General features: G+C 35.4%; 1 protein-coding gene across 2 annotated transcripts; it reads right to left on the bottom strand.

Annotated features, from left to right (window-relative positions):
- Positions 1–2118: 2118 nt before the first annotated feature.
- On the bottom strand, positions 2119–14727 carry LOC125653655 (testin-like). 2 transcript variants are annotated; one of them, XM_048883217.2, is made up of 7 exons: positions 14575–14727; positions 13169–13257; positions 12759–13056; positions 12338–12565; positions 7884–8099; positions 7508–7666; positions 2119–2685 (listed from the first exon to the last, which is right to left on the bottom strand). In XM_048883217.2, exons 1-7 carry the CDS (start codon positions 14605–14607, stop codon positions 2455–2457), a joined length of 1254 nt encoding a protein of 417 aa, XP_048739174.1. In that variant the 5' UTR covers positions 14608–14727; the 3' UTR covers positions 2119–2454. The 2 variants fall into 2 exon arrangements, with proteins under 2 accessions (XP_048739174.1, XP_048739175.1); XM_048883218.2 differs by lacking the exon at positions 13169–13257 and having other exon boundaries at positions 14575–14659.
- Positions 14728–16638: the final 1911 nt, after the last annotated feature.

Raw genomic sequence — 16638 nt, forward strand, 5'->3', positions numbered from 1 at the left:
TTTCTGACATACATGTATGAACTTTGAGAGCTTTAAGCACATGGAGCATTCCGCAAGAACCTAAAAACAAGCGTGAATATGCCCTGTGAATGTAAAATTCAGTGCAATATCAAGGATTCCATGTGCAAGCTCTTGCAAACTGAATTTTGATCTTGTCAATTCAAAGTCAACCACTTCGTCATTTTACTACCATGTTTTATTTTAATTCTTTCTATTGTTTTATCATTTTCTTTATAGCTCTTGTAGGTCTTTTATTGGTATATTATCATTGATTATTACCACAAACATTGTACAGCGCATAGAAACTATATGCAATTTTATGAATAAAATAATGAAATAATAATAATAATAATAATAATAAAATCAATTAGAATATAATTTCCAAAGAAAGCTCATGATGAAAAGATACCTATTATCATGGGCTTTCAAAATATGCGAAGAAAGGTCACCATGCAAATTATGAAAATACACAATATTTAATTTTTTTCTACATTCTAGGGGAGATAACTCTGACAAAGAAAATCGAATTCACTATAAATAGATGTGGCATTATCTACTCTCTCTGCTATCTTTATCTCACTAAAAACAGGCATTTTTGTTTTCACAAAAGATTTAGTGCTACAGATATTGACTTCTTGTGAAAATAAATGCTTTTATGGATTGAATACCTTAAACATGCTATTTTCTATTAAGTAATCTACATGTATAAAAAAAAAAAATGCAAACAAAAGCATGACACGAGCCTTGTTTACGTAACAAAGAATTGTGATTGCTGTATCTTAATTGTAACTCAACTGATATTCAAATTTTGATTGACCATTAGAGATACTTTAGTATTGTAAACAATAAAATTGGAAAATTTTCAGCTCAAATCGTGTCCGTGCCTCTTTAACGCGGGAAATATAAAGCAGTCTATATAAACAGTTGTATTGTGACTTGATATTAGCTGCGATGTTTTTTCTTTCAAACAAGCAATTATCAACAACAACAAAACGTACGAAGGTATGGGAAAGCTTGTCTGGAATTTAAAAACGTTTTTGGTACTTTCCAAACAATTTATTTATCATACTTACGGAGTTGTCAATGAAGTACATGTATACCGCAGTGACGGCAACTTGTATGTCAATGAACGTAAAAGCTGGGATAAATGAAATAAATGGCAGAATACGACAAATTAAAAGGATGGCATGGGATTTAGTTGAGAGACATAAGTAGAACTACATTAGCCTGACGATAAATTCACAGAACTTCCTTCGATAATGTAGGGTTATTGAACTTATATTGGTGAATATTGGCACGAGTCGGCTGCCAAATGCACGAGCTTGCGATATTCACCAATATTCACCTATATAAGTTCATTAACCCATTTATTATATAGCTAAAGTATTTAGTTGTTAAATGATATCCCTTTTCACTCAAAATACTCCAAAATAGACGAGAATTCATCAGTATTGGCATCTAAGGTGAAGGTGTGCAATATCAGCATGCATTTCTTAACTGTTCAATATTAAACCCGTCATTAATGCATGAAGCAAACTGATTTTGTGAATGGGGACATTCTAATTTATGTACAGTAAAACATTTTGTTTAAATAAATGAATATGATATCTAATACCGGCTCAGTCAGATTCGGAGGACCGTCGTCTGCCATTTTGGCTTGTTTACGTCGTTACGGTAACGTCAATGAACGCTCATACTCGGAATGTTTCGGGCGCAAACGATTTACGCAATGCAAAGTTAGCGTTCAATAAATTCCCAGGATATTGAACGCTAACATTCTCTAGATTTTACGCAGATTTTATAATAGACTATTTATTAGCTATACAATAAAGTTGGTTTATAATACCCCATGAATCGGTCTCGAAGCAGGTAACCCTCACGTGTAATTCACCGAATAATTATAGACCCTCCAATGTGTGTCGCCGTATATTATAGACCGTCTCACGTGTGATTCACCGCATAATTATAGATCCTCCAATGTGTGTCGCTGTATATCATAGACCGTGTCACGTGTGATTCACCGTTAGTTATAGACCGTCCATCGCGTGTCGCCGAATACGTATAAACCGTCCAACGTGTGGTCATGATGCACCGTTAACTGTTCTAGATTCAAACAAATATTTTTTGATAATTTATTGATAACAATTGGAAACTGTAGAATTGTTAAAACATAAATATGGCACGCAGGCCAAAATAAAAACGAAACCATTACTGAGTACACATCTGGTAAACGGTTTCTTGGAAATTATATGTACTATATATCTACATGTAAATTGCAGTGTTGCTCCGATTTGCAATGAGAGAGAGAGAGAGAGAGAGAGAGAGAGAGAGAGAGAGAGAGATATTATAGACTTCTTAAACACATTTAATACTTAGAATAATATCGTCTGCATATGTACACTGAAAACATTAAAAATAAATACGATGGTGTCCTCCCTATTAAGCAAATACATGTCAATGAATATGCAAATTTTGAATTCCATTTTGAGACCATGTGATGGCATTTCTTTGTTTACAGTCAATAGAACAGAAGAGTTGTCCCTCTTTAAGCAGGAACTGTTGGTTTATCAGGTTACGACTACATCCGTGACAGCTGAAGCAGTGTGGGCATGCGTGCCAGTGGAAATCTCCGTGGGACAATCCCGGCGAGTCAGCTGTTATAGTTTTACCACATGTGTTACAACTCTGCAATACAAAACATACCCTATCAATCTCACGTAATGCCCTGTCATATTTAAGCAAGACAGATTCCAGTACATCTATTGATCGCTGCCTCTTTGATACCCAACATTTTACCCAAAGGATCAGTAGTGCATGTAAATTGAAAAATGATTTATTCTAGTCAAAATAATGAATATAGTGACACAAAACATTCACCATGTCTATCATTAAAACATACTAGAAAATTAAGTCCACCGGCGTAAAAAAAAAAAAAAAAAAAAATTTAAATAAAATAAGAGGAGAGGTCTGGCATGGCCCTGGTAACGTTCACTTGAGGAAATGTACAGAGTTGGCAATACGTCAGTTTCGAGATAGAGCTCTCCTGTGTAGGAGGTACATTTATTAGAACTTTGAGGGCCTAAGTGGGACAGAGTGAACCTACCGTCAGTGAGGAAGACGATAAAATGTATTAAAAGCGGCTTCTCTTTAAATATTTAAATGTTGGAAATACAAAATACTATTGAAAGAAATGTTTTACAAAAGCAGAAACATAAAAACAATGTCATATTTGAAAGTAATATCCTGGATATGATACCTACGACCAACAAAATTACGTGATATGATAAGAATTCCATGTATTTAACTACTCCCTGAATACTTATCACTTACTTAGTTTATGTATCAGCTGAATTCGGGCAATGAAACAGCGTATGAGAGACTTACTGAGTACATTCACTTAAGCAGTGATGAATATTCGTCCCACTCCCGCATGTAAACAAATTGTTTCGCGCCTTACTATGTACGAGAGTTCTCAAAGGGAAATCACTCGAACGTATCTCGAAACCGGTGTAATAAAAAACGAGTTTCATTTTTGAAAATACATGAGGCTACGAACTGTAACGCTTCACGCCGGCATACTTCATGAAGCGCTAACGTGGAGTGAAACGTTGCAGTACGTACCCTCATATATTCACAAAATAAATAAATTTCTTATATTTACACTCGATTTTCATTTGTCTAGGAATTCCCATTCGTTAAAATAGACGTACTATATTTATCAAGTAGTTCTGTATTCATACGCACATTATATTCAACTGCAGTATGTTCAAGAGGCAATGCATATCATTATAATTTGTATAGATGAAAGGTGAAGATAACGAACAGTGATCAATCTCATAAATCCCATAAGCAATAGATAATAGATAGCTGGGCAAACACGGACCCATGGACACACCAAAGGTGGGATCAGACAAACACGGACCCCTGGACACACCAGAGGTGGGATCAGGTGCCTAGGAGGAGATATCAAATGCAAAACATTGGAAATGTACATATATAAACACAATTGATAAAAAGGAAAGTATGTAATTATACCGCTCATTGTCACTCACTCGACAACATACTTTTCAAGCCAAAAATAATCATTGGACAAGTCGGCAGAAGGCTCTGACAAGTCACCATGATAATTATCTGCCTTGTCGACATAGTGATCTGACAAGTCGAAATCATATTCTGGTGATTAAATGTTGGTTTGTCAGATCCTTGCGTCGTCCTGTTAGAAACATGTATATGTAAGTGAATGACTCAACTTGGGAATTTTGTTTTTAGATATTACAACCTAAAATCGCCTCCAACTTATAACTTGGCAAAGATATCAAACAAGATGACATAAACACTTTTAAAATTATCTGACGAGTGATGACAGAAATATGTTCCCAATGAATTATACGTCACGTGATGACAGAAATATGTTCCCAATGAATTATACGTCACGTGATGACAGAAATATGTTCCCAATGAATTATACGTCACGTGATGACAGAAATATGTTCCCAATCAATTATACGTCACGTGATGACAGAAATATGTTCCCAATCAATTATATGTCACCCAACAGGAGGATAAAATAATTTGTTACAGGAAAAGTATGAATTTTAAAAGCATGCTACGGTATGAGTATCATATCCTGATTTTAGCTGTCTTGTGTTTTATTCTGTACTGTTTTTCCCAAATACTCTTCCTGTGTAGCGCATGTATTGTCATGACGTCATTTTAGGCTGCTAAATTTCCGATACTTAACACAAAAACAAACCAGTAGAAATATATTAGTCCTCAAAATAGTGTTTACAGTGTTAGTAGATCTAGAAGTAAATGCGATACTAGAGGATACTTATTTTGGCAGGTTTCATATTTCGGAGCAACCCACAGTATACTGATTTTATCTCATCTTTGAAACATGGATCTATTTAAGCACTTTGTTTCACAATTTACATGTTATTGTTCTAATAATAGCAGCTGGTCAGATGTTTAGATGAATTCAATAACTGCACTACACATACAGCTATGTTTGCACAATAATTTTTTTAAGTGCACCGCCACGTCACATGCTAGGGCCTTTTTCATTTGTCAGATGTTTATTCATTATAATGCATGACACAAAATCATGTCAACCTTACATGGTACAAAGATTGCACCAATATCTTTGCTTTCAGATCTGAGGTAAAATCCAAAATCATTCCCTGTAATGTGGCTATTGCACAATTCATTTGACTAGTCAATATACCAATATGAATCGTTCAAATAATTACCATCGAACTATTTCAAAATATACTTCCAATTTTTTTAAAACGTGTATTTAGATTATTTCTGTCACATAGTATAATTTATAAATTATTTATTTTGGGTTGTACAGAGAAATGCAACAGGAGTGATAAATTTTCATAGCCTTCTTGCATTATAATCATTAATTGTACAGATGAAATATTTAGCACTTATTAAAATTATTTCTTCATGTTCAGCTGAACTCTTTGAAACACACCATGGCCTAGATCATTACACCCAAGGGACAAATGGAATCTTAATTGGACAGTCTAATGAAAATTATCTTAGTATGTCTCACTGAAGTCCTTAAAATATCCTGGCTTAGATCATTATTCTCATGAGACCATTCCTTTATCTGTTGTGTGATGTGCTTGTCCAATCTTTGCAAATTTTTGTAGTACAATACTGCATATGTGTCTATTGCACATTGCAATTGACTTTTCAATACATCTCTTGAATTGTTCAAATAACTACAGAAATATTTCAAAACATTACATTTTGCATTTTATCACATTTATCTAGATTATACTCATTAATTAATCTTTAATTGGATATATGGAATTTTTAGCTCTTAGCAAACTGACCTCGGTTTCAGCATGGTTCAGCCGAACTATTTAAAACACTATGGTTCAAATCATTACTCCAAAGGGACAAATGCAATCTTAATTGGACAGTAATCAAAAGTGAACTCATAGCTTAGATCATTATCCCCATGAGACATTTCCTCTATCTGTTGTGTGATCTTGATGCTTGATAATTCTGTGCAAATGTTGCAGTGCAATACTGCATATATTTATATCAATAATGATGGAAACAAAATAATTATTCATATTGTTATGTTGCTACATTCTATGAAAGAAATGTGTTTTTCTTGATGTAATAATGATTGAATACAATTACTCTCTTACATATGTAGGGGTTACTTCCCTTAAAACACAGATTACTGTAATGTATTACATTTGGCTGTGTATTCTATTCAGCGCCTTTGGCGGAATGCAGCTTCCGCTAAATCAAGTACATCGCTAAATGCCATCCGTAAATCTAGATGTTTAAAGTAATTCAGGAATGTGCCAAATCAAATCAACGTTACCTTGTTGAAAAAACGATTTCCGCCAAATATCGTACTCACCAAATATAATACGTTTACAGTATTCAAACACAGTTTAAAACACAGATTATTCAAAATTGTTTTCCATTTTATAAGGTTTAATGACCTGATTTTAAACTGCAGTTTACATTTCTCTTCCGATGCACAAATTGACAACATTTGTTGATTCTAGACTCATATCTACAAGAGCCCCAAAAGAGTTATGCCATATATGGCCATATCATCTATGATCTTAATTATAGGGCATAGTGATGTAGGGCGCGACACACCTTCTACCAAAGATGTATTAATTGACTAAATTTGATGATTCTAGACCAAATAATTGTTCAGTTACGAGTCGGACAGGGTTTTACCTTATTTGATCACATCGTCTTATTCGAAGGCCACAGTGACTTAACTTTAAAGTGCGACCCACTCTCTACCCAAGTTGTATAAAACAACAAAGTTTGATGATTCCATGTGTCATAGACCAGCTAGCGGGACAGACGGACGGACAGACGGACGGACACGGTCGCCATATCATAATACGTCCCGTCTTAGACGAACGTATAAAAAGACATCCAACGCTTTATTACATTTTCATGTGTTTGGAAGAAAGTATTTGCGTAATATCAGAGTTCTAAGAACTTTCCGTGCTCACCACGGGTCACAGTTCAAGGTCAAACAACATCAACTGTACATTTCCTCGAATATCAAGTACAGCTGTCCGTTAATGGGGACGACGGTAGGAGACATGTATTGCTTTTGCAATACTTTCAGAATACTTGGGGGTTTTCTTTGTAAAAATTCAAATATCAATGATTTTATAGAACAATATCATTAGCAGTGGAAATCAATAGAAATTTAGCCTAATACGTTTAAGAAAGCCGCCTCTGCTATTCTGTGCACGTGAAGTTTGATATTTCACTTTTGAAAGCAATCGATTCAAATGGCATTTGCAGTGTCAATGTTTTCGTTTAGTGTGCTATTGTGATGTCAAATTCGGCAGTGTGATATAATACTGATATTGTTTTTAAAATTAATGGAAATCATGTTGGACTGCATGTAGACGTTGTAAATGCATTACGTATCATTTACCAAGGAGAGACACTAATTGTACACAATGTTGTAAAATCTAATAAAAAAACCTTTTTATACCTTGCTATACAGGGTATCGAAGCATATCATACAGAAAGGGTTGCTATCCTTGGCAATATATCTCTGCCCTGCTAGGGGCGCATCACAGTTCCAACAGCAAAAATGTTCCACATGCCATGTTTGCTTTTCAGCTTGTGTATACTCGCGAGCAAGAATTATCTGTGAATAAAAGATTTTCCTGAACACTAAACACAGAAGAAAGGTATTCATGTAGAAATTTAATTTCTATCCAAATCTCCACTGGATATTCAAACTTTGAAGATTTTGAAAATAAAATGCTCTTAACTAATGTAACTGCTTTTATATGCAATTATCAATAATAATAAAAAAAACCAGTCTGCATCTATCTTACATCAAGAGGATAAAACTTAATCACCTCATCGCATGCAGCACACCGTGGGTATATGGTGTCTGCATAATGCCGCTCGCAGTATATTTCCTCGTTTCTGCAGAAGTATATCATGTCTACCAGAAGCTCGTTACAGGTTGCGCACGTAAAACAGCCGGGGTGCCATCCCGATCCCGATCCAAAATGATCAGCAGCGACACAAAACCCACCTGCATTAATGTTCTTTATACAGCGATGACATCTCTGAAAACAATTGCTTAAATTTAAGATATGTTAAATTCAAGATATAGCAGGCGATATCAAAATCATTTGGCGCAATTATCTACTGTAACTGTATCAGACGATATCAAGAGCATTTGGTGCAATCTATCGTAACTGTATCATGTTTCGCTTTTTCGGTTGTCATGGATCGGTTCACATATCAAACGTTAAAGTTGTGGAGATAACTTTTCTGTTATGTAAATCCAGACATAGTAGAGTCGAAACGTCGATCGAAGAGTAAATCGTCACCGATTCCAGTAAGAACATGAAGGTTTGCGAAGAGAGCCTATCCACTTTTCTAAAGAGAAGACGGTTCTCGGGGAGGTTCCAAAGTTCTTGACTTATGTGATATATTCTATAATATCCTTATAGATTTCACAGAACTGTATAGCTTAACATATACACATGTAATACGGAATGGTGGACAAAGAGGTTCACTTCTCCCCGACCCTTCCTAATTTCCCCTCCTCTTCCTTTTATCTTTTCCCTTTGACACCCCCCCCCCTGCTCCAATAATACGCCCCTATCCCGTATACGTACAGTTGTGTGAACAAAGCCTTTCGTTTAAGATCTTGCTTTTTTGTCCAAAAGCATTGCATGTATTAAAATTACCCATATCAAAAGTCTGGTTTTTTGTTTGTTTTTTCTAAAATCTTGTCCTATGTGCATGCGTTTGTGATAAACAATGGCGTTCTTTTTTTCCTCACATATTTCTCCCCGATAAGATTACGGCATGGACAAAGACAGCTGAAAGATTGTCAATTTGTTTTATTTTTACCTTGGCTATTGACCATGGTTAAGGGTCATTCCACACTGTCTAGTAGTAAGCAAGATAAGTGCGATGTCTATCCATAACAATGTTGATAGAAGTGTACAGAGAAATATTTCTGTTTTAACTGTAACCTTGACCTATAGTCAAGGGCCACGACGTTCAGATCAATACATTGTAGCTATAAATGTGCCAAGTATATGCAATGGTATATGAGTCTCTCTGTTTTAAAGTTGTGACCTAGTCAGTTCATTAGTGACCTTAACCTTGACCCTAGTTTATGACCAGAACATACTGCCTCCTTAAAGGACACATCGCATGTTTCTAAACTTTTTTATTTTTTCAGCAAAATTAAATCTTTTTATGCCAAAAACTACTTTAAATGTGTTTTAAATGGAATATTTTGCGTAGTTTTCGAGTTTGAAAGCGATGAAATTCAAATCTTGCGATATGCATAGTTTCTTTCGCTAGTTTACGCGCCATTATGTGTGACGTCATATGCGCCCTCGGGTTTGAAAACATCTATTAGCCATTTCATAAACAGATTAGATTTAATCGACAAAAAACCAATTATCACGTTAACGGCTTGTAAATAATAATGCATTAAGATGTTTTGTGCCGTGCTCGGGTGTACTAGTTGTCGGTAGAAAGGATTTAGACTGAGTATTTTTCAATTTTTCGAAGGATGGTACGAGAAAAAAGACGTGGATAATTTTTTGTTGGAGCAAGAACTTTACCTTAAAAAACACACCCAGACACCTTTTCAAAAACGCTTGGACAGAGACCCTGATAAACTGCGAGAAAATGGATATATCGAAGCTATAAGCACTGGTAGGCCTAAAGCATACATTCTGTTTTGCTCTTCAAATTCAATACACACTAGTACTCGGATAAACTGACCTTCACCTTGTAACAACATATATCGACGATACAATGTAACTTCTACCAACTGGTAGATTTACAAAAAAAATTAAAGATACAAAGTAATTGAACTTTTACTTATACAAATAATAGAATATTGTATTTCCTAACTTTAAATTGAATTATAAAATTATTTCCGTATTGAATTCGTAGCATCTTGAGTGCATCAGTATAACGCCGTGCTCCCACTTTGTAATTCCTAAAGACGTGCAGATCACAATTCAAAAATAGTAATAAGATTGCCTTATCAAAATAAAATAATGTGATTACCACTTTAAATTTGATTATTCTTATTGATTTGTGTGTGTGTGTGTGTTATCTTTTTCTTTCTTTCCGAAATGCACCCGTGACACTGACAGTAGCTTGGCATAGAGCCTAGTTGTCAACAATTTAACGTATCATAATTTGTCTAATCCAAAAATTAATAATGATTGCACTGTTTATTTTAGAAAAACAGCGCCTATTACAGATGTATAAAGGAATAACATCACCAAACAGTTTGTAGACAGCGACCCATATAAACATTATTTACTCACAATATTGCCGATTTCATACACGCTTTACTCGCTATATTTGGGTATTTACATCGTTATATGTGTGCAATGGTGGCGAAAACATATAAAACTCGGAAAATTTGTCAACATCGATTTAAATGTTGCCCATGGTAAATAAATTAGGCCCCTAAAAGTAGAGTTTTTAATAATATCTCGCAGTACTTTCACAATCCGAAGGGAGCATGTGACGTCATTGTACCACGTGACTACCTACCTAATTAACTAGACTTTTTGAAATCGGGGCTTAGATTTAAGTCTGTATTGTGGTTAATTATCGCAAAATTTCGGCGAACAAACTATTAGAATTAATTACTATAAGCATAAAGAAGACGAAATGCATGTAATGTTGTATACTTTGAAAACATGAGATGTGTCCTTTAATGCAGCTTATATGTCAATTGTAACCATCTAAAGAATTTTGCCTTGACAAATGTTTCAATCTTCTCTAAATGACCTAATAACTACTAAATGACCTTAACTTCGTTCTCACAACACATTTCTGGCAATACATTTTGTCTGTCCGAATTATGACCTTCTAATGTAACGCATTGCTATTACAAAGTTATAGACCAAACAAATATTTCTAACTTTTTAATTTAGTTACCTTGGTTAAATAATCTGATCAAGGACAAATATTTCTATTTACTTTTATACCACATGACGGTTTTGGCCAAATGACATAAGCAACTTTTATGATTAATTTGGATATCGAATTTATTTGCTGTATTTGAAATTTGTAGCACAAATGTGTAGTCATTATGGTTCATTGGAGGGACAAAAAATAAGCAACCCCAAAAGCGGACAAGCGAATAACGAACAGACAGACATGATGGTGCTAATATATCATACCAACTATCTTTTTTTTGCAGAGGCTATAGAGAAGCATGTTAGATGTTCAGGCTATAGAGAAGCATGTTAGATGTTCAGAGGCTATAGAGAAGCATGTTAGATGTTCAGAGGCTATAGAGAAGCATGTTAGATGTTCAGAGGCTATAGAGAAGCATGTTAGATGTTCAGAGGCTATAGAGAAGCATGTTAGATGTTCAGAGGCTATAGAGAAGCATGTTAGATGTTCAGGCTATAGAGAAGCATGTTAGATGTTCAGAGGCTATAGAGAAGCATGTTAGATGTTCAGAGGCTATAGAGAAGCATGTTAGATGTTCAGAGGCTATAGAGAAGCATGTTAGATGTTCAGAGGCTATAGAGAAGCATGTTAGATGTTCAGGCTATAGAGAAGCATGTTAGATGTTCAGAGGCTATAGAGAAGCATGTTAGATGTTCAGGGATGAGGTCATGAGTTTCACAATGGCGTAAAGAAATTTTTCTCTCCATTGCTCACGTTTCATGCACATTCAGTACTGTTCTGATTCAGCCTTAAATCCTAACCTTCAGTTGTGCAAGTCCATATATGTACATAATACTTTTTTCCTTGGTAGATAGCAGAACTGACAGTTAAATAGGCCCCAAGATACCGTTTCTACGTACGTGAATACCATTACATCTGTATGCGAGCAGTAAAATGAAATGTCTGTTCTGATCACGGATTGTCAGATCCCGTAGAAATGAAGCACATCCCTTTAATTATCTCATTACTTCCACGGGAGATCTTCTACGTTTAAATTGAATGAAACTTTTCTAGCACATTCCAGTGCACATGTCCCGAGATTCACGTAACTCTCCAGCTGTTTGTGTGAGTAGAAGCCCTACCTCTTATGAATAATCGACATTGTAAACAAGCTATAATTTGTATGATGTAAGTTTAGTCTTTTCAAGATAATGTTGTTAAATTTATTCACTGTCCATCAGCAACATTTCCTGAGTCTAGAGTGACATAAATTCGTAAAATATATCACAAAACATTGGATATACGTCAAAATGAATTCTCAAAACGGTTAAACAGCACATAATTATAACCCCCAATGTTACAGTGTATATACCAACACTTGTAAAATGTTATTTGTTATCAATATACCCACAAAGTTAGCGGCTTCTTTGACTTCCATTATCCGTCCCACTCCTGCAGCTTTCAATCTTCGCTTGTTACAGAATTTCTGGAACTTAAAGAGTTCGTTTTCTGTCAGACTACAACAGAACTTGGGGTGAAGGTCGTGTAGGGGGAGTTGTTTCTGTAGTTGCCTCCTCCTCAGCTGGGCAGCAAAAAGCTGTTTGTCGGGGGGCATCATCGAAATGTATTTCTGTGATCGCTGTGGAATCACAAGATTATAACTGCATTAAACTCGAATCTGCTGATAAGTGAAATAACCGTCACATACATGTATTTTGTTCAAAATAGAAAACCATTTTGTTTGCTCAGGTGTACAATGACATTACGGATGTATGATCATTTCTCCAATATATTCTTACATGTATGTCACGTTCTAGGAACTCAAGACTTACTATATTTTCTGAGATAACTCGAGATAGCACAACGTCTGTCTCGGATCCATAAATGTCTGTTAGTGTCCGGGGGTCGTCCACATATGCTGTCCCGGAATTTCCTGAGAATCTACCGTTCGTGGATACTGGAGACACGGGAGTTTGGAAGTCTGATATTGGAGGTCTGGTCATTGGATGAATGTTGCTGGTTGGGCGTGGTATACTATCGAGAAGCATTCCGATTGGTTGCCCATCATCGCTTTCATTTCCATGGAGATCGTGGTCCTCTCTGGAGCATCGACAATTCTTACATATTTTCCTGAATAAAATTTGGCTAAAAATTAGAAACCTCTCAATATACATACAACATGGAGTCGGACGCTATGTCATATTACGTTTACAGCGATGTTGCCGACTGGTCACGTGGTTACCTCCAGTAATGTAGTTCCAGCCCTGGACAGTTGTCCCCACATTTCAAACAGCGCTGGTGTTTAGGAATTAATGGAATTTTGAATTCCACCTGTGTGCAGATACACAATAATTAATTGATTTGAGAGGTCAAGTGATTACTTAAATACATGTATATATTTACATATACAAGTATTGATGTTGTTTAGATAATAAACAATCATAATATTTCCAGATATCTCAAGTTGGTATATGATAAAAAAAGAAATGCAAGGTGGAGCCCAAAATACAAATATAAGAATTAAACTCATAGTTTGTTATTGTAGTGATATTAAAACATGGAAACATAGGATCATTTCTGCATCATCGGCATCGCAGGTATCACAAATTGCCCCTCGACATCGCTGGTATTACAAACTGCCCCTCTACTTCCATTGTTTTATACCCCATAATAACGAATGTATTTCTCATATAATTTTATCAGTCTTTCTATTTTGCATGGTAGCTAAAGATTCGATGGATGAATACCACGTGGTTATACACATAGTGTATGAAGCTTTCGTTTATCAGCAGGGTGCACATGCACGTGTGGAGCTTCAGAATCGCATCTTCATTCCAGTAAACTTGATTACGATAATTTGATTCGCGGAAACATCGAGTGTGTTATCTCAGTTTCAAACGTTGTAAAACGATTCTGGATAATCCTAAATATTGTTTTGATCTTTCCAGTGATTCTGTTATCACTGTGTTGGGATCTCTGCAGGAACATCCATGACCAAATCACAACCCACACACGAGCGTTAACAAAAGTTATCAGTAGGGCGAAGTGATTTATTTATTATTGTACTCGTCAGCCTAACGCGGAGTACCACCCAAATAAACAGGGCGTCAGCGTCTGTTGCACTTTTGGTAAATGTGCTGACTCATGTTTGCTATCTGTTTATCAAACCTTTTCTCTCATATTCCTCATTTCTTGGATGAAATTGCAAATCATTTTATCTCTCTGCTCTTGAGAGTTGCAAACATTATGAAATCTGCTCGGAATCGAGTGCGTGAACCTCGTTATGATCAGACGTCTGCAGAAAATCAGAGAACACTGTTGTACGATCAGCGCCAAAGATAATTGACGTTTTGTCCTGGTGCCGTGAAGAAAAAAATCATAACATTACATTCTTCTAGACTGAATGTACTTTTGCAGTTAAAAATCAAACTAAAGGTTAATGCTAATTCTTTATGTGTTTGTAGATGGAAATGAAGAAATTCTCACCACAAATTCCTGGGAATCACAAACAACATTGATGATTTTTATTTCCAATACGTATTATAAAGGTCATATACACATGTATAAGAAGAAAAAACCTTTTAGAACTTACATTCGAATGATAAAGAGTATACAATTTTCATATACAAAATTCAATAGTATCCTTACCTTCTTATTTACGGAAGTCGAGCCATAGGCCATATTGTAAGATGATAAATCGGAATCCAAGAACGGTCTTCTTCTACAACCCCTATCAAAATCGCACGAAAGATAACAATTTTCAAGCGCTCAAGAGCATGCGCTGAAAACCATCTAATTTGAAACGCAGAAAGCACGTGCATCTTTACACACACATCCGTATGCTCTAAACCCAATCTATACGTACTATGGCAAGGGTGCACAATACAAGCTAAATGCTACTGTACATCATTAATATTGATGCATGTACGAGATATTGCATTCAGTATTGAAATATTTTAGATATTATACAATCAGAGTAATAGTTACTTTTTTTTTACCATAACCACGCAATTGTATCTTAGTTATATTGGCTGTTAGTTGCTAGGCCTAATATGCAGTTTCCTGTAATCAGATTGATTTTTCCTAGTTCTGAGTTTATTGTAGATGTAACTACACTAGTATATGGACATGTTTTAGATTATTGTGAAGTATAAATAATGTACCTATTCATGTTTTGTAGATAGTTATTTGTTATGAAATAAATCACACATGAGGTTAATTAGAGACGTTGATATAGGCTGTTTGCAAATCAAATAAAACAACGTCCAGTTGCGCGCCATCTTCAGCTATGACGAAGAAAATCATCGGTAAACAGGAACACGTGAAGAGGAGCATGCTGTCAAAATACGGGGTTCTGCATTAAAAGAAGATACATGTATCTTAAGACTGAAAAATCATAAATTAGTTCTAAAGAATATCTAAAGCTTTGTGGTCAACCAAATACACTCACTTTATCTAGTACTATTTACCAATGTACATGTACATGGAGACCGCTTTGATATTTGTAGTTTGTTTTGATTGAAAATTCTAAATAAAATATAGAATATGAAAATGTTCTTGCTTATACTATAATTTTCTAATGAAATTTCTAATCAACATTGTGTGACGTTGATGCAAAGGAGACACCGAGGAGTTGTGCAAATAGTTAAAACTGCCTATTTTGTAAGCTCAAATCATCATCAACATCATAGTACGTTACTGGGTTGGAAGGAACCTCACAATTTGTTCCCTGCTTTTAAGTCGATAACAATTTGGCCATTTGTATACCTGTAGCTTAGGTTGATTGATTGGGTTTTTACGCCGTTTTGGCAATATTTCAGACATTTTACGGCGGTTGTAGCTTAGGTAAGCTTGAATTAACAGGTGATCTGGAGATCGGGTAACTCTGTCTTCATCCTGGTTTAAGCTGTTCTCAGGAAAGAAATAGTTGAATTGCTAACGTGTGATTCAACTCTTTTCTTACCTGAATACAATTCAAGCTTGTCCCATTCTTTAATGTTTCTGAACTATATAGACGTTTTACCAGATCTCATCCACATTAGAAAAAATGTGATTGAAAATAAGCAGAATAATATCAACTCGGCTGTTGCATAGTACAAAAATAAAGCGGGTCTCTTGGGATGTTACGCAGGCGTGGATGGGCGATACTAAATAAGACTTCAGAAGGTATTCATTATCTTCCTATCAAATTCCGAGAATGTCATTTCTATTGAACCAAGCACAAACATCAGTTTTCAAGGATGCGACTGCCATGAGTATCCCATGCAATCTTACTACTACATCTGTAGCCATGAAAACATAATCCCAAATTGCCTGGACAGTAATTGAAAAAATCCTTTCCTGTTCCGGAACAGTTTTGCGCTATCGTCTCCAGGTGATTGGATGGGAATAATTCATTGCACCTTTTATCCTCGGAATATTACGCTATAGTTCATAAACCCGCCTTGAGTTTCAAGAAGTTTATTTCCTGACGGAAACAATAATTATCTTTGTACATAAATGATAGTGCATTCCATACCCTTTTCACAATGCGAAATGTACTTTTGTGAACTCCAAAAAGATCTTCAGACACTCATAGAAAAAAAAACCCGTATGCATAAAATTGTAAAGCAATCAATAATTGATTAAGGGGAGGAATTACAACATCTTTTGTTGCTTCCAAAATGCAGATTGACGATGTCAAGTCAGATTTAAACCACCTCGAAATTAGGC

Source organism: Ostrea edulis, chromosome 7 (assembly GCF_947568905.1).
Source record: "Ostrea edulis chromosome 7, xbOstEdul1.1, whole genome shotgun sequence".
Classification (NCBI taxonomy): domain Eukaryota; kingdom Metazoa; phylum Mollusca; class Bivalvia; order Ostreida; family Ostreidae; genus Ostrea; species Ostrea edulis.